Source organism: Lissotriton helveticus, chromosome 8 (assembly GCF_964261635.1).
Source record: "Lissotriton helveticus chromosome 8, aLisHel1.1, whole genome shotgun sequence".
Taxonomy (NCBI): domain Eukaryota; kingdom Metazoa; phylum Chordata; class Amphibia; order Caudata; family Salamandridae; genus Lissotriton; species Lissotriton helveticus.
Genome location: NC_136069.1, coordinates 1,497,951,724 through 1,497,977,148, shown reverse-complemented (window position 1 = coordinate 1,497,977,148; position 25,425 = coordinate 1,497,951,724). Strand labels below are relative to the sequence as shown.

General features: G+C 47.4%; 1 protein-coding gene across 18 annotated transcripts in view; it reads right to left on the bottom strand.

Annotated features, from left to right (window-relative positions):
• Window positions 1-2,890: 2,890 nt before the first annotated feature.
• Window positions 2,891-25,425, bottom strand: part of SYTL2 (synaptotagmin like 2) — a 398,207-nt gene continuing 375,672 nt past the window's right edge. For 17 of the 18 annotated variants that reach the window (XM_078658474.1, XM_078658456.1, XM_078658457.1 and 14 more), the window contains 3 exons: window positions 24,186-24,285; window positions 21,294-21,499; window positions 2,891-3,944 (listed from right to left, as the gene is read on the bottom strand). In XM_078658474.1, coding sequence (XP_078514600.1) covers window positions 3,808-3,944; window positions 21,294-21,499; window positions 24,186-24,285 — 443 coding nt within the window. In that variant the 3' untranslated portion in view covers window positions 2,891-3,807. The remainder of the gene's footprint in view (window positions 3,945-21,293; window positions 21,500-24,185; window positions 24,286-25,425) is intronic. The other variant, XM_078658473.1, reaches the window with a different exon arrangement.

The window sequence follows — 25,425 nt, the reverse complement described above, 5'->3', positions numbered from 1 at the left end:
AGTGCTTAGTGCAATGGAGAGGTTATAAATATAAACAAGCATTTGCAATGCAATAGGTCTCGCATTTGCAATGCAGTAGGTCTTAAATTTGCAAGAGTTTAAGCTTTTAGCATTGTAAATGACAATGCCTTTTATCTAGGTTTTAAAAACTAAAACGTAAATAAAAGGCATCGTCATTTACAATGCCAAAAGCTCAAACTTGCACAAATGCTAGACCTATTGCATTACAAAGCTTGTTTAGAAAGCTGCTATTTTTTTGTCCTAACCAGTTTGTGGCTGCAGCCTGTCCCTGGGTCACATGACTAGCTCTGGTTGGCAGATGGCCTTTTTTAATTATTCCTAGACTGCACCACAATAGAGGGTTAGGGTGTTGGCAGGATGGGCCATCTCTGACTTGTTAGGGAGGTGGACCTGTCACCTACCACACTCGCACTACCAAGACACTGACTCTGCTCACATACAAAGGACTTCACACTAGCCAATTTTGCCCCCAGACAGGCTGGAACCCGGGCAGGGAGGCAGGAAATGCCAGACACCTCTATAGGGGGAAACTCCAGAAAATTCTCAGCACCATGTATAAATATTGGCCTGTCAGACCAAACTCCTCAGATCACTTATGGACTTGTGAACTCTGCCAGGAAAAGGACTGCAAAGCTGAGAAGCTGGCCCTGCTGCCAAAGCCCTGCATCACTGACCGAAAACTGCTTAACTGCCCAAGGCCTACTGTTGCTGCACCAGGACTCTTCTGTTGCTGTAAGCTGCCCTGCAGAGACCAGCTTGCCTGTGTGGACCATGGACTCCAGGAAATCTCCAAGGTTCAGTCAGCTGGCCCCCTGTTGAAGCCACAGGGACATAACCGGCTTCTTTGATGTTGACACAACTCTACATATCTTGACGCAGTGCAGAACAGCTCGACACCGGCCCAGTGTGATGCATCTTATCCCCTTCACAGATGCATCATAGCAATAGGAACATTTAAATGTATATCTTTAATAAGTAGATCGTATGTGACTTGATTTATGAACATTGTTAAATATATTGTTTCAATTCCACTATATATTATGTTACTGTAGAATTTGTGGCCGAAATGGGCCAGAAAAATCTGATTAGGAACAAAACTTACCTTCGAATAAATGGACCGTTTGAAAAATTTTACCCCGGATGCACTTATGCTTATTAAGAAAGTAACATACTGAAATTATAGAAGTATATTGAGGCTAGGCTATTTTAATCATCTTTAGAGCAAGACTCTTTGCCTCAAAAATGAATTCTGGAGACCAAATAGCAGTGCACATGAATGATACCTGTTTGAAGTAATTATTGTTTAAAATGCATTTGCGATTTCTGGATTGTGAATTATGATCTCTTCTTGCTGGTCTCATTTGCTTTCGTTGTTTATCTTCTCCTCTTTTGTATAGCTCTGTCTGGATAGCCATTTATGGCAATACTGAATATTGTGCCTACCCATTATCAATGTAGATATACAGTTTGCCCAATGGGTAATGTTACTCGACCAATATAAATGCAAATGGCATGGCTTGATGATATCTACTTGTTATTGTTATAATAAGTTTTCATGTTTGACCATGTGGTGGTTTGTAAATATAATATAAAAGAAATTGTACATAAATAGGTTGTAATTATTTTAATGAGAGTCATAGATTGTAACATGATTTTTAATTGTATTTATGTTATCTATGTTTTGAAGCCCTGAAGCAGTCCTATAAAAGGACGAACTGCTTTGACTACCTTGTGGAGATTAAAAGAATAAAGAATAATTCCACCACACATGTTTGAGAGTTTAATTTGTTTTCTTGTAATTTTGACTTCATTTATTTGTGGTTGCTCATCAATTTTTGGTCAATTCTTTATGTGAATGTTTCACTTTTGAGAAACTATGAAGTCTTGTTTCTTTTGATCTGTGCACCACACAAAAATAGATCCCCACTGCAATAGCAGGTGCAGTACTGTGTCCATGACCTCTTGTAAATTGTTTGCTGGAGTTTCTTTGGTGTTTCGTGTAGCTGATGCACAAAGGAGATCCAACATATTCACTACTGAACTCCAGAATGGAGTTCCAATACAGTGGATGCAACATCTAAGAAGGGATTTTCTCTGGGTTCTTTGGTGCTCAAAGCTATTGAACCACGAGTGGTTGTGCACTGTGCCAGTGTGATCTCAGGGAGAGCTGGTGGAGAGGTCTATTGAATGTATAGTGGAAACCCTGTAAAGCAAGAGGACAAGTGATATAGGATGGATATAAAAACTTGATATGGATAATATAAGCATGACTCTACATTACACATGCAGCAGCCAAGTCATGACTACCTTTGCCGCTTTACAGTGTCATACCTGGTTGAGTTTTCAAGTTATTTTTAAGATATTTATAAAAAATACGTGATATTCCATTTGGGTTTTCCCTTTTGTTTCATAACACAAATGTAGAGAGGTTGTGAAAGTGCATGCTGAAAAGATGTACAGAGCATTACTTGGGGTTGTGAATTGTCAGATACCCCACAGGGGTTTTATACCACTTTGTAGCACAAGACACCGCTTCACAGCCACCTCAGCAGCAGCAACTGAAATATAATGCAGTCTACTTGATCCCCCTCTCTTCAGTTGACTCTGGTGCCTCTAGGAAGAGGCTGGATGGATTTTTTCTTTTAGTGCGTGAGGCTCACCTTCTGCTAGTCGTTCCTTCAAATCACCAAGGCAATGAGGAACCTTGACTTAAAGGCATTTTTCCTAAATCAGACAGCAGAACCTTCTAGGAAGGTGTAATCTTTAATTTAGTGCATAGTGGGTTTATCCTTCTACATTTTGTGTGCAAAATTAAGAAACACTTTACCCATTTTATGTTCGTCGATTTAAATAATGCAGTAACATCATGTTTTGTATAATATTTGTATTTATTTAAATAAAGGACTGTCTTTTTTTATGATTACAAAATAAAATTGTCTTACAGTGAAAGTACGAGGTACATACACAGTCATGACTGAACTAAATGCTTCCTACTACCAGTCATACAAGAATCTATAACAAACATTCAACAAGAGAAACATAAGGCGACACAAGACATTCCAATTATAGATTTTAAATAGACGGTCCATTAGCCCAACTGTGAAACCAAAAGGAACCCTGAACTCATCCTTATCCCATGTCTTAGTGGTGGCAGTAAAGTATGGCCAACCTTTATCTTCTTTAAAAACAAGTAAATTGATCTGGGCATCGAGAATTGAATTAATGCAATTTCTCATTTAATTCTAAAACTACAACTACGATCTAAGTACTTAAAACCTTCTTTTAGAGTTAGATGAGACACTGGCCTTATTTAAAATACATGTGACTTATTTGAATACCGTATAAAAAGTGCTCAATATTTTTAAGCATGTTTACTTTATGAAATATGTACATATTGACAACTCATCTATCGCAGCATTGCATGTCCTAAAAAGTATGGCAGTTTATTTGATACAATATACAGGCTGGCCATTTACTGATGAAGAGGAATACCTAAACATTACATTTTACCTTTTTTATTTCTATGTAACCGTCAGTTTTGAGACATGAGAACACCTGCATATGGCTGTTTACCAAGTTAAAGTGAAAGAACTTCTCTTAAAAAGTATACATTTACTTTTTTTCTCCCTACATGCCCCCATCCAACACCCTTTCTTACACCTGCTATTTTATCTCATGGCACAATTGGGAAGAAAGTAAACAATTTGCTGGATTAGGTTTGAATTATTAAAAAACAGAGTGCTTGTAAGTGGATACCACTATATGTGAGAAAACAAATCAATGATTTTACTTTGCCATCATTAGCATTCTAAGCTGAAGTGTATCTTCTACCCAATGATCTGGCGAGTTAATCATTCTCTTCCACAGTGAAGCTTCGTACGTGGTGGAATCCATCCAATCCACAGGGGTGCCATAGCTTTTCCCTAAAATGTAAAATATCAAGATATAACCATGATGTCACTCATTGAAGAAACAAGAATTTAATTATGCAACACTGGAAACTCAATTTCAGATCCAAGTAGGATTTGTAGATCATATTTCAAAAGTCTTCTGAAATGATCGCTTCAGAGCACTTTCAATGAAGGGATCCTAAGATCACCATGGCACAGCAATAGTGCTGTGTAATGTCTCAGCAACCCTCTCTTGAAAAGTGGCTGACAGACACAGACACACACACAAACACACACCCACACCCACACCCACACCCACACCCACACCCACACCCATTGTCTTTCGGCAAATAGGTGCTAAAAGGAAGCAACAACATTGAATTCCTCTGAAGCTCAGATCTCAGATTGACAGTAGCCTCCTACACAGGATGGCAGAACATAAGGGTACCTAGACGAGAAATGTTGAGCTTTGACCCTAGAGGAGGTTGGCTGTGGGACTATATAGGCAAGGAAGAGATATAAAAAAAACAATGCTCTGTTCCACTATCTGGCAAAACTGGGGTCTATGGCTAAAGAAAAGTCAATGCTGGGGACCAGGAACTGGGCCATACTGTTGACAAATGACGGAGGAGAATGTGCTTGAACTCTGAACTGATTTGAGAGTTCTGCAAATCATTGCCAGGTTTGCATAAGAGTCCACAGCTCAAAATGCGCCCAAATGTGAGTATTACTTTGAGTAAGAAGACTTCTAAAGACTGCCCGATTGGAATCATTCCAGTTTGCCTGGAGGAGGACTGGAGTGTGAAACCCTGCTTCTACTCCTCAGATTGAGAATAGATACGTTCTTGCAGGTCCAACGGACAATGAGGGCCCCAGATGCTCTTTATAAGAAGCATGTCTGCTGTGGATCCACTTCTCAGAGACACATAGAGACAAAGACCCACAGGACAGAGTAAGTTGTATATCTTCAAGGGAAAACTGCAAATTCTGGAAAAGTGGAATTGTTACTGTTACCATTACTAAATGTGGACAGCAGCAGTCCAAATAGCAGTATCTGAAAGTTTGGAAGAATCTTCACATCAGCACACAAGTTATAGAATGTTTGCAATGAAGCCTAAGAGCTTGAACATACAGAGTACAGAGGGTACCTGGCATATACACTACATCAGAAGGCAATATTTTGGGTTTGTCCTCCTCTGAGCTGTTTGCCACAAGAATCAAGGCTTCAGCTGGCCCTAGAGAATATGGCATCCAGCCTCACTGGGCCCTGACCTGGCATGCCCTGGCCTCCAGCCTAGCCTCTTAACTATATTCATTCTCCATAAACATTTCTATGTCTGGAGCAATCGGTCTATGATAATACCACCAGGGTTGTTCCACACTGAGTGTTTCTTAACCCTCCAACAGGACTGCTAAGTCAATATATCAGACAATGCAGAGCCCTTCATCCTGTGTTACAGCATGGCCGATTCTGGCTCCCATAAACGTGACCAGGCACTCATGGGATTCCTCACCAAGGCAGACCCCCCCTAAGCCTTTCCTGACCTCACTTCATGACCAGTTGGCTGTGGAGGGTCCCTAGGACCTGGTCTGCCACACCATATAACATAACAGTGACTTTTTTGGTTCTAGTGATTTTCAATTAATTTATTTTATTAATTTCCCTACATCCTATTTTTGTAATTTTGGTGTCATTTCATTCTTGTTAACTAAACTGATGTGGGAAGTTTAACATGCTTTTCTCATAAGTAGAATGTTTAGTTGCTATATCTTATGCACTTTTCTCTGCGGAAGGAACAAGTTACTTACATTCAGTAACGCTTTTTCTGGTAGATACAGTATCTGCCTGTGGATTCCTCACCTTGTGAATATCCCCCTGCGTCAGCAACGTTTGGAAAACTCTTTTGTAGCACGCTGGCGTGGACGACGTCACATGAGCACGGCATCGCGCGCGACTCCGGCTGACGTCACCGACCTCTTATTAGGCCTACGTCAGCGTGATGACATCAGTTCCGCGCTTTTTTCCGTGCCTTCGAGGCACCCGGACGGACCAATGACAGTAGATATACATATATACAGTGTACATAGTACATACAATTCAAAACAGCACACATAGTGCGTAGCAAAGGTATGAAAAGCACAAGTTACTACTTGTGTAACGATATATCTGTAAGAGACATTAGTTAGTGATAGATTCCTTATTAGAATATACCCAGGCATCAGACTGGATCCGGAAATGTTTGCGTAGCAATACCCCTGCGCGTCGGTAGGCGTCGTCCGCGGCTCCGCGTCCATCGTCGGCGTCGTTAGCGCCGGAATGACATCGTCGGAGTACTTAGACGCCGCCCATGCACGCTGATGTCAGTTCTGATACACAGCTTTTCAGCGCCAGATATGCAGAGCCATGATAGAACCAACACTGGTGCCATGAAACTAGGGCCCTGAAAGGGGATGACCTTAACCCTAGATATCGGTTCGCAGAACAGGGAGGATAAGTGGGTCGGTAAGGAATCTATCACTAACTAATGTCTTTTACAGATATATCGTTACACAAGTAGTAACTTGTGCATCTGAAAGAGACACGTTGGTGATAGATTCCTTACCTTAGAACCAATAATCACACCAGAAAGTCCTAGAGGATGGAACGACCAAAGAAACCATCCCTCCGGACTTGGCTGTCTAGGCAGTAGTGTTGTGCAAACGTGTACAGCGAGGCCCACGTAGTTGCCTGGCAAATGTCCTACTAGGGCACTCCTCGGCCCAGGGCAGTGATAGTCGCCGTGGCCCGAGTGGAATGAGCCCGCAATCCAACAGGGGGCTCCTTCTTAGCCAAGGAGTAACATGCCTGGATACACAAGTTGATCCACCTTCAAAGTAAGAAGACGGAGAGGACAGTTATGGAGCGGCTCAAAGGGAGCACACATTAGGTAAGTAAGTACAAGATTCAAGTCCCACTGGGGCATCACGAAAGGAAAAGGAGACAACATGTGTGTGATGCCCTTTAAAAACCTATTTACAATGGGGGACTTGAACAAGGAAGGCTGATCAGGTAGCCTTAAGAAGGCGGAAAGGGCAGAAAGGTACCCCTTGATAGTGCCCAGAGCAGAGCCCTGCTGGGCAAGAGAAATAAGAAAGAGGAGAACCTCCGAAAGGGGTGCAGAGAGTGGGTCCACAGCCTTTGCTGTGCACCATGCCACAACTGTTCCACCTGCAGGCGTATACCGACTTTGTGGAGGGACGCCTGGCTGCCAGAATGACATTACAGACTTCGGGAGGCAAGTCAAATGGCCTCAACTGCCGCCGCTCAATCTCCAAGCTTGTAGGTGGAGTCTGGACAGGTTCGGGTGCAGAACCGTCCCCTGCTGCTGCGACAGAAGGTCCTCCCAAAGAGGCAGACGAATCGGGGGATCGACTGACATGCTGAGTAGCTCAGGATACCAGTATCTTCGTGCCCAGTCTGGAGCCACAAGGATAACCTGGGCCCGGTCGCGCCTGATCTTCTTCAGCACTCTGGGCAGAAGTGGTATAGGCGGAAAGGCGTACAATAGACCGCAACTCCATTCGCGACGAAAAGTATCTCCGAGCGAGTGCCGCTTTGGAAACTCCAACGCGCAGAACTGATGACATTGCGCGTTCTCTTCTGTGGCGAATAGATCTAACCAAGGCTCTCCCCATTGCTGAAAGTGGCCTTGCGCCACGTCCGAGTTCAGACGCCATTCGTGATCCATCATGCACCGACGGCTGAGTTCGCCCGCCCTGGCATTCAGAGAACCTGCCAGGTGTTGAACCACCAGGGTCACGCCCTGATGTTCCAGCCACTGCCAGAGGCGCAGAGCCTCCTGGCAAAGGGTCCACGACCCCAACCCCCCGCCCTGTTTGTTGCAGTACCACATGGCGGTGGTGTTGTCCTTGAACACCTGCACTACACTCCCCCGAACAGAGGGGAGGAATGCCTTCAGTGCTAGACAAATCGCCCGCAGCTCCAAAAGGTTGATGTGGAGCTGGGACTCCGCCGGAGACCAGAGGCCTCTGATCTCCGCCTCTCCCATGTGGCCTCCCCAGCCCTGGAGGGACGCGTCCGTCACAACTACGTGCTCCGGTTGGGGAAGGGAGAGGGATCTGCCGCTGACCCAATCACTGTACGTGAGCCACCACTGCAGCTGTCTCGCAGTGACCTCGGAGATCAGGACATGGTCGGAGAGGTTGCCCTGATGCTGGGCCCACTGAAACTTCCGGGCCCACTGCAGAGCCCGCATTCGCCACCGGGCGTAATGCACCAGAAGGATGCAGTAGGCCATCAGACCCAGTAGCCGCAGTGTCAACCTGACCGAGACCCGGGACAAAGGCTGAAAGATGGGAATCAGAGCCTGAACATCCCGGACCTGCTGTTCGGGAGGATAAACCCGAAACTGCGCCGAATCGAGAACCGCTCCGATGAAGATGAGCTTCTGAGAGGGGCACAGGTGTGATTTCGGCACATTGATGGAAAACCTGATGGAAAACCCCAGCTGATGCAGGAGGTCTGCCGTCATCCGGAGGTGGTTGACGACTGTCTGGGGTGAGCCCGCCTTCAACAACCAGTCGTCGAGGTAGGGGAAGACTGACACCCCTAACCTGCGCAGATGAGCTGCGACCACCGCCATCACCTTCGTGAACACCCGTGGGGCGCTGGTAAGGCTGAAGGGGAGCACGGTAAACTGAAAGTGCTCGTGGCCTACCGTAAACCGCAGGTAACGCCGGTGGGCCGGCAGGACGGGGATGTGAAAATAAGCGACCTGCAAGTCCAATGCTACCATCAAGTCTCCAGGGTCCAGGGCACCTACGACCTGAGCCAAAGTCAGCATCTTGAACTTCTCCTTCCGGAGGAAGCCGTTGACGTTCCCTAGGTCCAAGATAGGGCATAGGCCCCCTTTGCCCTTCTTGGGTACCAGAAAGTAGTGGGAGTAACAACCACACCCTACTTCTGGCCCAGGAACGCGCTCGATGGCTCCCTTGGACAAGAGGGCTGTAACTTCCTCTTGCAGAAGTTGCAAGTGATCCCCCGACACACGGTGGAATTGCGGTGGCATGGCTGGAGGGGCCGCCTCGAAGGGGAGGGAGTAGCCCCTTCGGACGATTTGCAGCACCCACCTGTCCGACGTGACAGTGCGCCAGTGGAAGAGGTGATGGCGAACCCTGCACCCTACTGGCGTCACAAGGGCCTGAAAACTCTGACTAGGAAGGTTTTGAGGCAGGTGCTGCGGAGGGAGGTGTGGACTGGCCTCGCCGGTGTCCCCGACTGCCGCCACGGTGGTTTCCACGACCGCCACCGCGCTGTTGAACATTCTGCGGTGCGTGGCTGGCAGCACGTGTGGGGGCGCCCCTTCCGTGGCCACAAAAGGAGCGAAAGGCACCCGTTTGCTGGCGTGGGGCCGCGAGGCCCAAGGACTTGGCCGTAGCCCTGGAGTCCTTAAAACGCTCAAGTGCATGGTCTGCCTTGTCGCCAAAGAGGCGACGGCCATCGAACGGCATGTCCAGAAGAGTGGCCTGGGCATCGGCCGAAAAGTTGGCGGACCTCAACCAGGCGTGGCGTCGAACCGCCACTGTCGTTGCCATCGCCCTGCCCAGAGAGTCCATGGTATCCAGCCCACACCAGATGGAATATCGTGCCGCATTTCGGCCCCCCACAAGGGCTTGTGCGAGTTTAGCCCGGACCTCCTCCGGACATTGTGGCAGCACGTCCGCGACCGTGTCCCACAGGGTGTGGGTGTAGCGGCCCAAGAGACATGCGGTATTGACAGACCGCAGTCCCAAACTCAGGGATGAGAACACTTTCTTTCCAAATTGTTCATATCTCTTGGATTCCCGATCGGGCGGAGCCGTCGGGAATGCGGTCTGGGAAGTGGAGGCCTGGATAACCAGGCTCTCAGGGGTAGGATTGGTGGACAAAAAGCAAGGATCGCCCGGGGCCGGGCGGTAGCGTCTGGCCACGTTCCTATCCACAGGCGGACCTGTGGCGGGCTTGGACCAAGTGCCCACAAGAACGTCACACAAGGCCTCAATGAACGGCAGTAGAGGCTCACTGGAGCTTGTCTGCAGTTTGAGGACCTCAGTGAGGAGGTTAGTCCTCACAGCCGCGACGGGGAGCTCAAGGTTTAAGGCCTTGGCCGCCCTGGTCAACACTACACTGTAAGCAGCCCCCTCCTCCGTAGCCACGGTGGGAGGGGAGACAAATCCAGTGTCTGGCGAAGTGTCAATACCACTGGCCTCCCCAAGCTCATATGTCCAGTCCTCTTGAGACTGGCACTCCTGTGCCAGAGGGTCCTCAGACCCCTCCCAGTCACCCTCGTCACCCGTCTCCTGTAAAACAGGGACAACAGACGGGCCCTCCTCATGAAATAAAAATCTCCAAAGGCCGTCGGAAGCCAGAGTCGGACCAGGGGGAAGATTGGGGACGGTGTCCACAGTGGGCGCCGGGGGCGACACCCGCGGGGCCGGTGAGGTCGTGAGGTCGACCGGCGACGACCCGGATCCGGAAGTGGATCCGGTGAGGTCCTGCGGCGCCGGGATTGAAGCCACCGGCGGGGTCGGGCCGAAGCACCCGACCCGCTAGGGCCTACAGCCGGGAAGGTTGGGCCCGAAGGCGCCACGGGACCCGACTGAGGAGGGAGGGACCTCATGGCCATGAGGTACCGCTCGATCTCCTCCGGCGATGCGCTGTGCCCAGGGACCCGAAGGTGTGGGGCAGTCGGCGACGCTTGCGACTCCGTCGGAGCCACGTGGGTGGTGTCCCCCGAACCCCCGGCCGCATCGTGCGAGCGTCGGGGTGGGTCGGACGACCGATGACGTCTCTCCGACCTCTCATGTCTTACATCCTGACCACCGATGTCCACTCCCGGAGCTGTGATAACTTCGACCCCGCGACCGGTCCCTCGACCTCCCGTGGGACCGGGACCTGGAACGGCGTGGGGCCGACTGCCAGAGCTCGAGCCGCTTGTGGGACCGCTCCCGCCTAGCTTTAGACGTCAGGGCCCGGCAGTCGGAGCAGGTGCGATCGGCGTGGTCGAGGCCTAAACACTTCAGGCACCGGCGATGGGGGTCGGTAACCGACATCAGTCGGTCGCCCTTAGAACAAGGTTTGAACCCGGGCATCCCTACCGGCACCGTTAGAGTCGAAGACTCGAGTAGAGAAATGATCAAAAAGATCAAAAAGGTTAGTCAAAAAATGACTAGGGGTAGAGCTTCTCCGGATCTGCGCTAGCTGGCGCGGAAAAAAGAAGAACTGGGCAGCGTCTAAGTACTCCGACAATGTCATTCTGGTGCTAACGACGCCGACGCCGGACGCGGAGCTGCGGACGACGCCTACCGACGCGCAGGGGTATTGCTACGCAAAAATTTCTGGATCCAGTCTGACGCATGGGGATATTCTAAGGTAAGGAATCTATCACTAACGTGTCTCTTTCAGATACCCAATATATATACAAATATAAATATAAATATACATAAAAATACATAAACTCAGGTATAGCAGAGTGGACAACGGGGAGGCGGGTGGGTCAGTGAGGAATGCACAGGCAGATACTGTATCTACCAGAAAAAGTGTTACTGAAGGTAAGTAACTTGTTCTTCTGATAGATACATCTGCCAGTGGATTCCTCACCTTGTGAATAGAGTCCCACAGCAGTCCCCTCTCCCGGAGGAGAGTGTCCACTCTCCTATACCAGAAAATCCTGGAGGACAGAGCGCGCAAAGTGGCCGTCCCTCCTCACCTCGGTATCCAAGCAGTAATGCTTCGCGAAAGTCTGGAGGGAGGCCCAAGTCGCTGCTCTGCAAATATCCTCAAGAGGTACACCCCTAGACAAAGCAGAAGTAGCAGACTTTGCTCTAGTAGAGTGAGCTCTTATACCCTCAGGAGGGACCTTACCCGCCAGGGAGTAGCAGATCTTGATGCATAATATTATCCATCTTGAAAGAGTGCGCTTGTGCACATATCTTCCTTTCCTGCAGCCAGCAAATCCAACGAACAGCTGGTCATCCAACCTGAACTCCTTTGTTCTGTCCAGGTAGAAGCTCACCGCCCTCTTAGGGTCCAAGCGGTGAAGTCTCTCCTCCTCCTTGGAAGGGTGAGGGGGAGGATAAAAGGTAGGGGGGGTAACAGACTGCCCCAGATGGAAAGGAGTTACCACCTTAGGCAGAAAAGCAGCCCTGGTCCTGAGAACCATTCTATCAGCATGAATGGTCAAGAATGGGGGCTTACAGCTAAGAGCTTGAAGTTCACTAACCCTCCTTGCCGAGGTAATTGCGACCAGGAAGACCGTTTTGAAAGACAAAAATCTCAAGGGACATGAGTGTAAAGGTTCAAAAGGAGAACCCATAAAGAATGTAGTAACAAGGTTCAAGTCCCATTGAGGTACAATAAGAGGTGTAGGAGGAAATTTATTGGTAAGGCCCTTAATGAAACGTAAAACAATTGGATATTCAAACAAAGAGGGCTGGTCAGGCAAACAAAGGAAAGCCGATAAAGCCGACAAATAACCTTTGATAGTTGCCACCGCAAAACCCTGCTGGGCCAAAGAAAGCACAAATTGAAGAATATTGGACAAACGTGCCCTTAAAGGGTCAATGGACTTCTCCCCACACCAAGCAACAAATTTAGACCACCTATAAGAATAGATGGACTTGGTGGAATCACGCCTGGCTGATAAGATGACATCCACCACATCGTGAGGGAGAGAAAAAGAACTCAGGTTGCCCCGTTCAATCTCCAGGCATGAAGGTGTAAGGTCTGGAGGTGGGGGTGTAGAACCTGCCCCTCCATCTGGGAGAGGAGGTCTGCCCTGTGAGGGAGACGGAGCGGCGAGCACGAGGAGAGGTGGAGAAGATCTGTGTACCACACCCTTCTTGGCCAATCCGGGGCGATCAATATAACCTGGGCCCGGTCTTGGCGAATCTTCCTCAGAACCCGAGAAATCAAGGGTATGGGAGGAAATGCGTAAAGGAGTTGCGAGTCCCAACTCAACTGAAACGCGTCTCCCAGAGCTCCTTGCATCGGAAACTGGAGACTGCAGAACAACGGGCAGTGAACATTCTCGTGAGTGGCAAACAGGTCCACCTGAGGAGTTCCCCACGTTCGAAAGACATAACGAACCACCTCTGGGTGAAGCCTCCACTCGTGGTCGGCTGAGAACTGCCGACTGAGACTGTCTGCACGTACGTTCAGAACCCCGGCCAGATGATTTGCCATCAGACAAATCTGATGGTCCTGAATCCAGGACCAGAGACGCAGAGCCTCTCTGCAGAGAGGGAGAGCCTCTCTGCAGAGACACCGCGACCCCACTCCTCCCTGTTTGTTGACATACCACATCGCGGTGGTGTTGTCTGTCAGGACCTGAACCGACCGACCGCGAAGGGAAGGGAGGAAGGCCTTGAGTGCCAAACGTATGGCCCGCAATTCCAGAAGGTTGATGTGAAGCAACCTTTCCTCTGGAGACCAAAGACCCTTGATCTCCAGATCCCCCAGATGAGCACTCCACCCTAGAGTGGATGCATCTGTAATCACTGTGGCCACCGATGGAGGCAGCTGGAAAGGCTTTTCTTGAGACAGATTGCCTTCCACACCCCACCAAGACAGATCCGCTGCAGTTTCTCTGGAGATCCTCACTGACTCCCTGAGATCTCCGTTGTGCTGATACCACTGCCTGCGGAGGCACCACTGGAGTGCCCTCATGTGCCAGCGTGCATGGTCGACCAACAGAATGCAAGAAGCCATCAGACCGAGCAGACGTAGGACCTTCAGGACTGGAACAACCGCTCCATTGTGAAACAAAGGTATAATTTCCTGTATGTCGCGAATCCTTTGAGGAGGAGGGAATGCACAACACACAGTAGTGTCCAGTACTGCACCTATGAACGGGTTGCGCTGGGAGGGCACCAGGTGAGATTTGGGTACATTTATTGAAAAACCCAACCTGTGCAACAACTGAGTTGTCTCTTGCAAATGATGGAGCAGTCGTCCAGATAGGGGAACACTGGAATCCCCGACCTTCTGAGATGTGCTGCCACCACAGCCATCACCTTGGTGAAGACTCGAGGCGCAGTAGTAAGTCCAAACTGAAGGACCGCAAACTGATAGTGTTGCGAACCCACCGTAAAACGGAGATACTTCCTGTGCAACTTCAGGATCGGAATGTGAAAATACACATCCTGCAAGTCGATCGACACCATCCAGTCTTCTTCCAGCAGTGCTTGAAGAACCTGCGCAAGGGTGAGCAGCTTGAACCTCTCCTGTTTGAGATTGAGGTTCAAAACCCTGAGGTCCAGGATTGGACGAAGTCTGCCATCCTTCTTGGGGATCAGGAAATACCGGGAGTAGCATCCCTGACCCCTCTCCTGCTCCGGAACCACCTCTATCGCACCCTTTCTGAAAAGAGCCAGGACTTCTTCCTTAAAGAGAAGCAGGTGGTCCTCCGAACAATAACCTTGGCACGGAGGGTAATTGGGGGGAAATTCCCGAAAGGGAAGAGCATACCCATTCTCTACGAGATTGAGAACCCAAAGATCTAACCGATTCCCAATCTCGTAGAAAATAGGTAAGCCGACCCCCTACAGGACCCGCATGATCCAGAATGGTGGATCTAGTGCTGCTTTGCTGTTTTAGGTGGGGGTGGGCATTAGAGGAGGAGGAAGTTGAGGAGGAGGAGGCTTAACGACCTCGGGCACGACCCCTTTGTTTACCTCTGTAGGACTTGTACAAAGGATTCTGCTGTTGTTGCTGCTGTTGGTTCGGTCTATAGGCACGAAAAGTAGACCTGCCAAAACCCCTGAATTTCCTGGTGGAAGAGCCTCTTGCCTGTAAGCCCAAAGACCTTGCAGTCGCCCGACTATCTTTAAACCTTTCTAGGGCAGCATCAGCCTTCTTGCCAAAAAGGCCAGTGCCATCAAAAGGCAAATCCATCAGAGCAGCATGGACATCAGATGAAAATTCAGGCGATTTTAACCAAGCGGCCCTTCTAGTGGCGACTGATGATCCCAATATTCTAGCCACAGAGTCCGCCGTCTCCATGCCACTCTGAATCACCTGGCGAGCTGCAGCCTGCGTGTCAGACACAACCTCATTGAAATTCTTCCTATCCTCCTCCGGAAGCTTAGATGACAACTGATTAACTGAGTCCATCAAAGCATGCACATATCTGCAGAGCAGACAAGTAGCATTCGTCGATTTCAAAGCCATGCTACTTGACAAGAACACTTTTTTGGCATTCTGATCCAATTTATTCGAGTCCTTATCCCCTGGAACTTGGGGAAAAACACCAGCCGATCTCTTTGAACAAGCCGCCTGAACAACCAGACTTTCTGGCAAAGGATGGGAGGTTAAGAACTCAGAATCACCAGGCGCCACTCTATAGTGTCTCGCCACAGTCCTAGACACCGCAGGAGCAGATAGAGGCTTTTTCCAGACTTCCATTATCGGCTCAGTAAGAGCCTCAGTGAACGGGAGAGTCGGCTCAACAACAGAAGAAGGTGAATGTAGAACCTCAGTAAGGATGTTAGACTTAAACTCCACAGAAGGCAAAGTCAAGTTTAGCAGATCTGCAGCCTTTTTAATCACAACGTGGTATGGAACCACATCCTTAAAGGGTGCATCAGAAACTGCAGGCTACCCCCACTCTGGAGAAAATTCCAATCCACTTGCACTATGCAGATCCTCAAAATAATCCTCCTGATCCTGAAGTTCTCCTTCCTCCACTTCTGGATCTTCATACTCTTGAGACTCCAAGAGACGCTGTGTGCCTTACGCCTCAACCACTCCAAACGGACCGAAGTCGTCGGATCCGGTAACGACTCAGACGGAGCAGGGGCCGGCGTCAAGAGAGGAGCTGGAACAGCCTGAGGATGGGAAGCCGGAACAGGCTTTGAATCCCGAATCCGATCCCGAGGTCGCACCGGAGCCGGCAAAGCCATGCGCGGAGTCGATGACCACGGAGGATATGGCGTCGGTAAAAATGGCAGAAAAGGCGCCGGGGCGTTTGCTTGAGGGACGCCCAAGTTGTAAGACAATGGACCCATGGGACCAGCCGGTGCACCAATGGGGTACATTGCCCTGGCATACACGCCATACATCGCATTTAGGAAATGCGAGGAGGTCCTGTCCAGGATCAGGAAACGGAGGGTACGAACCCACTGACTGCCCCAAAGGAGGCTGCTCCGGAACCGTTCCTCCTTGACCCTCCTGATCTTCTGGGAGATGCACCGGAGTCGCCGAAGCCTGAGGATCTTCAACTTCATCCTCCTCATGCGCAGAAGACTGACACGGATTCAGAGTCGGATCCGGTCCAGGATCCGGAGATGGCCCTCGGGACTGAAAAGGCGAGGCCTCACCTTCAGGCTCATGAGATGGTGATGGAGACATGAAGTCCTTATAATGCCTACGAGATGAAGACCTCTTCTTTGAATCCGACTCCCTGCCGGAATGATGCCTCGAGCTATGCTTCTTCCTCTTATGTTTTTTCTTCGAGGATCCCGAAGCATGCCCCGAAGCAGACTTCGACGCCGACTCCAACCGGGACCTCGATTTCGACTTCGGCTTCGACCGTCTGGATCTTGACCTCGAAGACCTCTTGGCATCCTTTCCTTTTACCTTGGCCAGAGGGAGTTTAGCCTCTCGCTCACGCAGAGCCTTTGGGTTAATCTTGGAACAGGAACGACAGCCTCCGACATCGTGGTCCGAGCCCAGACACCACAAGCAATCATCATGCGGATCCGTTATGGACATCATCCTGGCACACGATCCGCACTCCTTAAACCCTGTCCTCTTCGTCGACATCTTTGGCGAAAGACAGCGGCTCGAGAAAGATACAATAACACAGAAATAGCAACAAAGTTACTATCCACAACACTAGAGATCCCAAAAAACCGTTAGCGTCGACGACGCGGAAAAAAGGGAACTGATGTCATCACGCCGACGTAGGCCTAATAAGAGGTCGGTGACGTCAGCCGGAGTCGCGCGCGATGCCGTGCTCCTGTGACGTCGTCCACGCCGGCGTGCTACAAAAGAGTTTTCTGAACGTTGCTGACGCAGGGGGATATTCACAAGGTGAGGAATCCACAGGCAGATGTATCTACCAGAAACTTTACTACTCTTGCCAACCTACATGCCAACATCATCTCCTACGACACCCAGCTGATCCTCTCCCTTACCAAAGACCCCCACACTGCCAAAACCAACCTCCACGAATGAATGAAGGCCGTCGCCGACTGGATGAGAAACAGCCGGCTGAAGCTGAACTCGGACAAGGCTGAGGTCCTCATCCTCGGATCCACCCCCTCGGCCTGGGACGACTCCTGGTGGCCGACTGCACTAGGAGCACCCCCTACACCCACCAACCACGCACGAAACTTAGGGGTCATCCCCGACTCCACCCTCTCCATGACGAAGCAGGTCAACGCCGTCTCCTCCTCCTGCTTCAACACCCTCCGCATGCTTTGAAGGATCTTCAAGTGGATCCCCACCGAAACTAGAAGAACGGTCACCCAGGCCCTCGTCAGCAGTAGACTGGACTACGGAAACGCAATCTACGCAGGAGCCCCGGCCAAACTCCTGAACCGGCTCCAACACATCCAGAACGCCTCCGCACACCTGATCCTCGAAAACCCTTGCCTCAGCCACATCACACCCCACTTTAGAGACCTGCACTGGCTCCCCATCAACAAGAGGATAACCTTCAAGCTCCTCACCCATGCACACAAGGCACTCCACAACACCGGACCAGCGTACCTCAACCGCCGACTCAGCCTCTACACCCTCCACCCGCCAGCTCTGCTCCGAAGACCACGCCCTCGCGACCGTCCCCCGCATTCGAAGAGTGACCCCCCGCGGCAAATTATTCTCCCACCTTGCTGCCAAGACATGGAACACCCCCCACATCCGCCTGCGGCAGACCGAAGACCTCCTAACCTTCAGGAGACTTCTCAAGACCTGGCTCTTTGAACAGTAGCAGCTTCCCCCCCCCCCCCGAGCGCCTTGAGACCCTCACGGGTATGTAGTGCGCTTTATAAATGCTATGATTGATTGATTGAACCTACCAATGGTAAGCTCAGGATTCTTGCTTTTACTTGTTGGTCCCGGATAACTTGGCCTGTTTGGGACCTTATCCTCACCTCAATTCAAGGCCTCTGTTTCGCTCAAACATAGTCTAACAACCTGGTATCCTACATTACTTATTAGTTTAACATTTGTATACAGGTATGCTTAGCACTTTCTTTCTGTATACACGTTTGATGCTCTCCCATAGTAACTGTGAAGAAATGATTAAATAAGATGTCTTAAAACATTGTGACTCATGTTTGAAGAAAAGGTTCTAGAGGCCTTTCAAATAAGGGACTATGATATGATTTTCATTAAACCTTTCAGTGGTAGCTGATGCCCGCAATACCTCCCCAGTATGGCTCGCAGCTTTCACTGAGGACAGTTTAAAAGGAACCTCCAGTGTTTGCACCAGAGATTTATTTTTTCAACCCAATTGTGGGGATGAAGTGGAGTCTCTTCAGCTTCAGGCCCTGTCCCCCTCATGCTAATCTGTGACGTGAGCTTCTTAAAAGGCAAAAAAAGGGTTAGTTTTCAGTGGATGTAGCTCATGTGTATGTTGCATATTGGGCCCTTTCCTGTTGCGGTCACTAGGGCCACCCACACAAATGAGGTACCATTTTTAAAGGGAGAATTGAGGGAATGCTGAGTGGTAGGACATTTGAGACTCCCCACAGATCCCACAACATTCTGTAACTGAAATGTGAGGGCAATGTGTGTTTTTAGACAAAGTTTGAGGTTTGCAAGGCCTTCTGTTTACAAAAACCTGGTGAGAGTCATGCAAGTCACAACATCCTGGACTCCTCCAGGTGTCTAGCTTTCAGAAACGTGTATGTTTCCCTAGGTGCTGGCTGAGCTAGGGCACAAAATCCATAACTACCCAAATTTCCCAATAATAAGTTGGTTTTCAGTGCAAAATATTTGATGTAGCCACGTTGGGCCGTTCCCTGTTGTGGGGCACTAGGCCACCCACACAAGTGAAGTACCACTTTTAATGGGAGGCAGAGATACTTGGGGGGGATGGAATGTGGAGAGGCTTAATTTTGTGGCTCCCTGTAGATTTCAGAACTTTGTATCACAGAAACTGTTTCTTTTTAGCCAAAGTGTTAGGTTTGCAAGGACATCTGGGCAAAACAATCAGGTGTGAGCAAAACAAGTCATGCCACAAGAAATGTGCAGGTTTTGTAGGTTTCCCTGTGTGCCAGATTATCTTGGGTCCAAATTCAGCTGATACCAACATTAAGGAAAATGGGCAATTTTTTGGTCAAACAAATTGATATTTCCATGTTGCGTTTTGGGCTTTTTCCAGTTTCAGACGCATGACACATCACACAAGCGAGGCACCTTTTTGTTGGAGGATGTGCAGAAACGCTGGGTGGCAACAGAGCTAGGGCCAAAAATCTGCAGCTACCCACGTTGTTAAAAAAGCATGGATTCTTCTGGGTAAAATAGGATGTCTCCAGGTCACATTTTGAGGTGTATTATGTTGCAGTCGCTAGGCCAAGCCACACAAGTAGAGTACCATTTTTTACTGGAGACTTGTGAAAACACTTAATAGAACATTTGTTATTACCAATCTAATTTCTCCACATTGGTTCCTTCCAAATGCAAGCCAGTGAGTAAGTAAGAAGACATTTTCCAAAATGCCCTCTAAATCATATGCTAGTACGGGTACCCACAAAATCAAAGATGTGCAAATAACCATCACTCCTAAACTCAGTATCTGGTGTGCATTTCAGAAATGCATACCAAGTTTTCACTCTTTATATTTTACAATATGATTTGTTCTATACTTGGCACACAATGAAAACCTAATGGCAGGTGCAGCTCAGTTGTTCACTCTGCTTATCTCAGGTTCTCTTAGAATCTATAAACCCTATATATCCACACCAACAGAAGTGTCTAGTGGAAATAATGGTATATTGCTTTTGTAAATCTGCTATTGTCACAAGAAGTTGCATATGAACACGTTGTCATAAATGGCTGTTTTTTCCTACTTGGGGAAAAATACATTGTTTTGCAAAGCACTTTTCCCCACAAGCAAACAATTTAGCTATATTTTGGCCGTTTTCTTGGTCCCCTCAATGAGAATCCACAAACCCTGGGTGCCCTTTTGAGCCCCCATGATGTTGTGAAATAAAGGACCCAAATTTGGCTTGGATACCTTATGAGGAAAAAACTTAATGAGGCTTAAGAGTAAAGTACCTCAAATAGCCAAAAAGGTATTCAGCACTGGGGTGGAAAAGCCTCCGCAGTTAGGGTGTTAAACCATTGCACCACTGAATCGGAGCACAATAAATGGAAATCTTTACAAATATTTACAGCCTTTCATCTTTCATATTAATTAGGGAAAAATAGTTCCTTTATCCTGTGCTTAGTTTGTAAAAACATAAAAAGTGCTGAGGCTATCAAGAGGCCAGTGCAACTTGCACCACACATTGCCCCTGCCATGCTGCCAGTGAGATTAAGAATACAACTCATAACCATCACACTTCTACAAGTGTGAAAAATCAGACCTCCAAAGCTATAAAAATAGCTTGAGCAGCAGGTAAAAGCCATTTTTAAAGTATATTGAATTAAAAAATTAACTGTTGTTGTGGTCATCACTAAATTAGCCAGACAATGCCATGTGTCACAAACGTCTGTGTTGACAATTAAGAGAGGATGCCGAGCACCGGAAGCCACCGGCTCAAATTAAGCACTGCCTTTATCTATGATAAGTGCTACAAGACTGTTATTCTCACTGAAACTTTCCCATTTGATGTGGTTATCACTGTAAATAATATTGTTGAAGGGGCCCTATCATTGTGGTTGACCCTTTTTGAGTCAATACCATTTTCAGTCTCTAGTCTCAACAAATGAATTGCAAGGGTGGATATCCAAACAGCAAAGTTCTCTCTAGAATGTGATAATGTTCATGATATCAAACTTCATTTTGGTGTGTAAGACTAAGTAATGAATGGTCTAGGAGAATTTAACAAGTTGGTATTAAGGTTTACATTAGTTTATGGATGAATTGGATATTGACTCTGCTGGTGGATTATGAGGACTGAGGGTTATTGCGTAATGTAGGCATGAAGCTGACAACAGAATTAGAATAAGCAACTGGATGGTCTTTATTCCTTATATAAATTAGACAAAGAGAATCAATGACTAGGAATGTCTTAGATATTGAGGTAACTCATTGCTGCATGTGTTTGACTATTATGGTTTCAGTAATAAACACCTGCAGCAGTCTCACTGTACTTCCCCATTACAAGATTGAATGTCCTCAAATTGTGATCCAAAGATATTGCTATAATCAATATGCAATGAGTTACCTGATCCTAAGCCCAGTCGTAGTCCTCCTATAAAGTGGTTGGACAACCGGTTGTGATCCCAGACTGTGAGTTCCACACATGCTTCTCTGAGGTCTTCAGATCTGAATCCGTCATACACCATTGTGTGGTTAAACACCGGGTTGACAGTCTTGTCTATTGCTCGTGTTTTCTGGCGACTTTTTCTGCTGGTGTCTGGGAGAACAGCGCTTTTGGAGAAAAATACTTAAATTATAATACACACAATGTAAAAGCAAATTGTTCGAGCATTCAATTTTAATTTACATACTTTCTAAAAATAACAGCATATACGGAAAAAAAACAATGTTACAGCAATGTTCAAAAGCTAGGAAAATATATGGTGAAAATGCACAGCTACAGCAATCCACACAACCACGCGTACCCACCTGCAAACACACACCCACACATACACACATGTACACACAGAGGCCTGGGATATGATGCCTGTCCCTGTTGTTCAGTTGCATGCATTTATTAATACTTCCTGGACTCTCCATGAAATAACCCACAGCATATGGCTATGGGTGTTTAAGATTGAGGGCCCTGGAAAAACTAGGGAATAAATGCTATCTGTTCAATTGTAGGAGGTGGACACAAGAGCTGTGTTAAAGTCGTTGCATTCCAATTGATGAGCAGATTCAAGGCCCTGCTTAGAGTCTGATGGAAGTGGGACATCCACCAAAAATTGGCAGACGTCCTATCTGCCCTATTAAGAGTTTAAAGAAATCAATACACCCCATATAAAGCGGACAGGACATCGACTACTTCGAATATCTTCCATCTGCCCAACTATCTTCCATCTGCCCAACTATAATCCATCACCCAGACAAGAACAGGTTGAAGCAGTGCTGGAGCATACGTGCGTAGATAGGATAGGATAGGCATATATACAGCACCAGTGTACAAAAGACCAGGAGCTATGGTGGTGCTCCGAGACTAGAGCAACTAAAGCACATCTCACCAGCTTCCATTGATAGAACATATATTGACAAAACACCTCAACGTTTCTGTTCAACGCGGACAGGAAGACTCACTCAGCGAACATATATGTTCCACCTTGGCTATGCTGAACCCATTCACAGTCCTCTTGCTCTCAAAAGGACAGGGCAGACACCAAACCAGGATGTATCTGGCGAGGGAAGAAATGTCAGCACTTAACCCTTATCCGAAGAAATTTTACATCCAATACAAAATGCAGTCAAACTCACAGTACCATGGGACGTTAATGTCAACAGTGTCCTGCAGACACCCTAAGCCTATAAAATCGAGTGTTTCCTCAGGACTACCTTAGGGGCACTATCATGAATGAGGACATATAACACGTCTTTCCAGATGAACTTCAAGTCATCGGTCATTGGTTCATGTTTCAACTCAATACAGTCATCTTTCACTAGTAGACACGGTCTACCAGGAGTCGCTGCATATTTACAGAAGAGAAACCAGGTTTGGCCACTGTGTGCCCTGTAAATAATTGTATTCTATTGTATTGTAATTGCATTTATATAGCACTTACTACCCCTGATGAGGTTTCGAAGAGCTTTTTCGGCGAGTAGCGCGCTCCTCTGGAACCCATAAATGATTAGTGTTGAATTGGTATAGTGAAATATGAAAGTAATTTATAGCGGAGGGATAGAAGAGGGAAAAAGGGTTGCATTTATATAGCACTTGTTACCCCTGATGGGGTGTTGAAGTGTTTTTTGGCAAGTAGCACGTTACTCCGGAACCCAAAAAGGACTAGTGCTGAATTAGTATAGTGAAATATGAAAGTAATTTTTGTGGTGGATATGTTATTCAGTTATTTGGATAGAGCAGGGTAGGGGAGGGATAGGAGAGGGAAAAATAGTTCGCATTTATATAGTGCTTGCTACCCCTGATGAGGCGCTTTTTCGGCAAGTAGCATGCTACTCTAGACCCCATAAAGGATTAGTGACGAATTAGTATAGTGAAATATGAAATTTGAAAAGTGGACATATTAGTCTTATTTTGATTGAAAAGGATAGCGGAGGGATAGAAGAGTGAAGGATTTATACTTTTTTTTTTGGAGTGCATAGCAGTAGGAGGAGGCTGGGGATGAGTAAAAAGGGATGTAGAGGGAAGAGTCAGAGGGAAGAGTTTAGAAATGGTTTGTTTTGAGTGATTGGTATAGTAAAAGAGGTGTCCGATGATGCAAGTAGGTGAGAGTCTAGAAAGGGTTATTTGGGGTCATAGTAGTGGTTTGAGATGAATGAGAGAGTGGATGTAGAGGATATATTCATAGAGGTATGGGGAGAGAATAGGGTAGTGCATTGGAAAGAGTAGTAGAAAGAGGTTTGAGATGAGTCGGAGAGTTGAGGTAGAAGATATATTGAGAGAAGCCTAGGGTGAGAAATAGGGTAGCGCATTGGATATGCTGAATTAGAAGAAAGTAATAAATATATAGACCCATACGTACATGGAAAGTACATAGATGCGTATCCCTTTCAATGCGTGTGTTGGCCAACGGCCATTGCGAGTACTACCTTCGTAGTGCTGCGCTCGTCCGTTGGCCGATGCGGCGCCTCCCACTCATTTAAACCATATATAGGTACATACCTATTGTACAAATACATGCTTATATACAGAGGAATATGCGGTATATATTTCTGTTTGTGTATGGTGGTTATGTGAGGAGGAGCCAATTCTCGAGTACTTTTCTGAAGATAAGGTGGTTGTCCGTGGACCTTATATTGGGGGGTAAAGATTTCCATAGTTTGGCTGCTTGAACAGGTAGCAATGGGTCTGAGCAGCAGCACTATTAGATACTTCCTATTTGTATAAATGTTTATATCCATAAAGAAGATCATCAGCTAATTAGATCCTGGCTGGAATGAACTACCTGCCCACAAGCATCCTTACCATTTAACAAACGAGTTGATGCGGTTGCCCCTCACAACTGGCAGGTTGCTGCAGCTTTTCACCCAAATCTGCACTTCTCCGTTAGAAGCAGCGTTTTTACCTGTAAGAGAAAAAAAAGGGGCCGATCAATAATAACTTTCACTTGCAACAGACTTCCAGTTTACGGTTGATACACTGCTTTCTTTATTAAAACAGCTAGCCAGAATAGGCAAATCTATTGCAAATGTAACGAAGGAGACAGGACACTGAACTCAAAGGAGGCACGGTTATATGGGATATGCACCCATGGACCTATCTTCAGAAAAAAATGTCAGGGGACGAGGGGGCGAGGAAGACATGTTTTTTTGTTTCTTTCTTTTTACATTCAATGCAGTGAACCATATTAATAAAATAGAGGCATTCCTTAAACGATTCCATGAATACCACTCATCATTGTTCTTTTAGGGGAACAGGAATCAACATCATACAGTTTATCAGCAGATGACATCAGAGTTTACTACTTGTCACCACCATATGCCCCTTCTATTTTAATTATTTGAGGTAGGGCAAATTGTGGAAACTCCAGCCTGTAAATATAACTCCAAGGAGAATGCCAGGCATACCAAAGGTCAACCTGACAGTAATGTTGCATCAGATCTCTCATAACAAATGTACATGATAAACCATCTGCTGATAGCAGGCACAACCGCAGAGGGGTTCAGGCTCCTTCAAACAATGTTGGTCTACAATGGCTAAAACCCTGTCAGATTGTAAAAACAATCATTGGCTATTCTCAGGCAATACTGTATCCACCAGAAAAAGCATTACAGAAGGTAAGTAACTTGTTCTTCTGATGGATGCATCTGCCTGTGGATTCCTCGCCTTTTGAATTGAATCCCCCAGCAGTACCGTTCCTGCGGAGGGTGCCTTCCTACCTATATCAAAATCAAGAAATCCTGCAGCCCAGAACGTGCAAAGAGCTGTCTCTCCTCGCCTAAGAGTCTAGGCAATAGTGCTTTGCAAAAGTGAGAAGGGAGGCTAAAGTTGCCACCTTGCAGATGTCTACAGCAGGGACACCCCTAGCTAAAGCTGAAAGAGACTTAGCTCTGTTGGAATGAGCTCGAATACCTTCAGGAGGCTCCTTCTTGGCCAAGGCGTAGCTGATCTTGATACAGAGACGATTCACCTGGGCAGTATTCTTTTGTGGACAGCCTTGCTCTTCATCTTGCCCACATATCCGATGAAAAGTTGGTCATCCGAC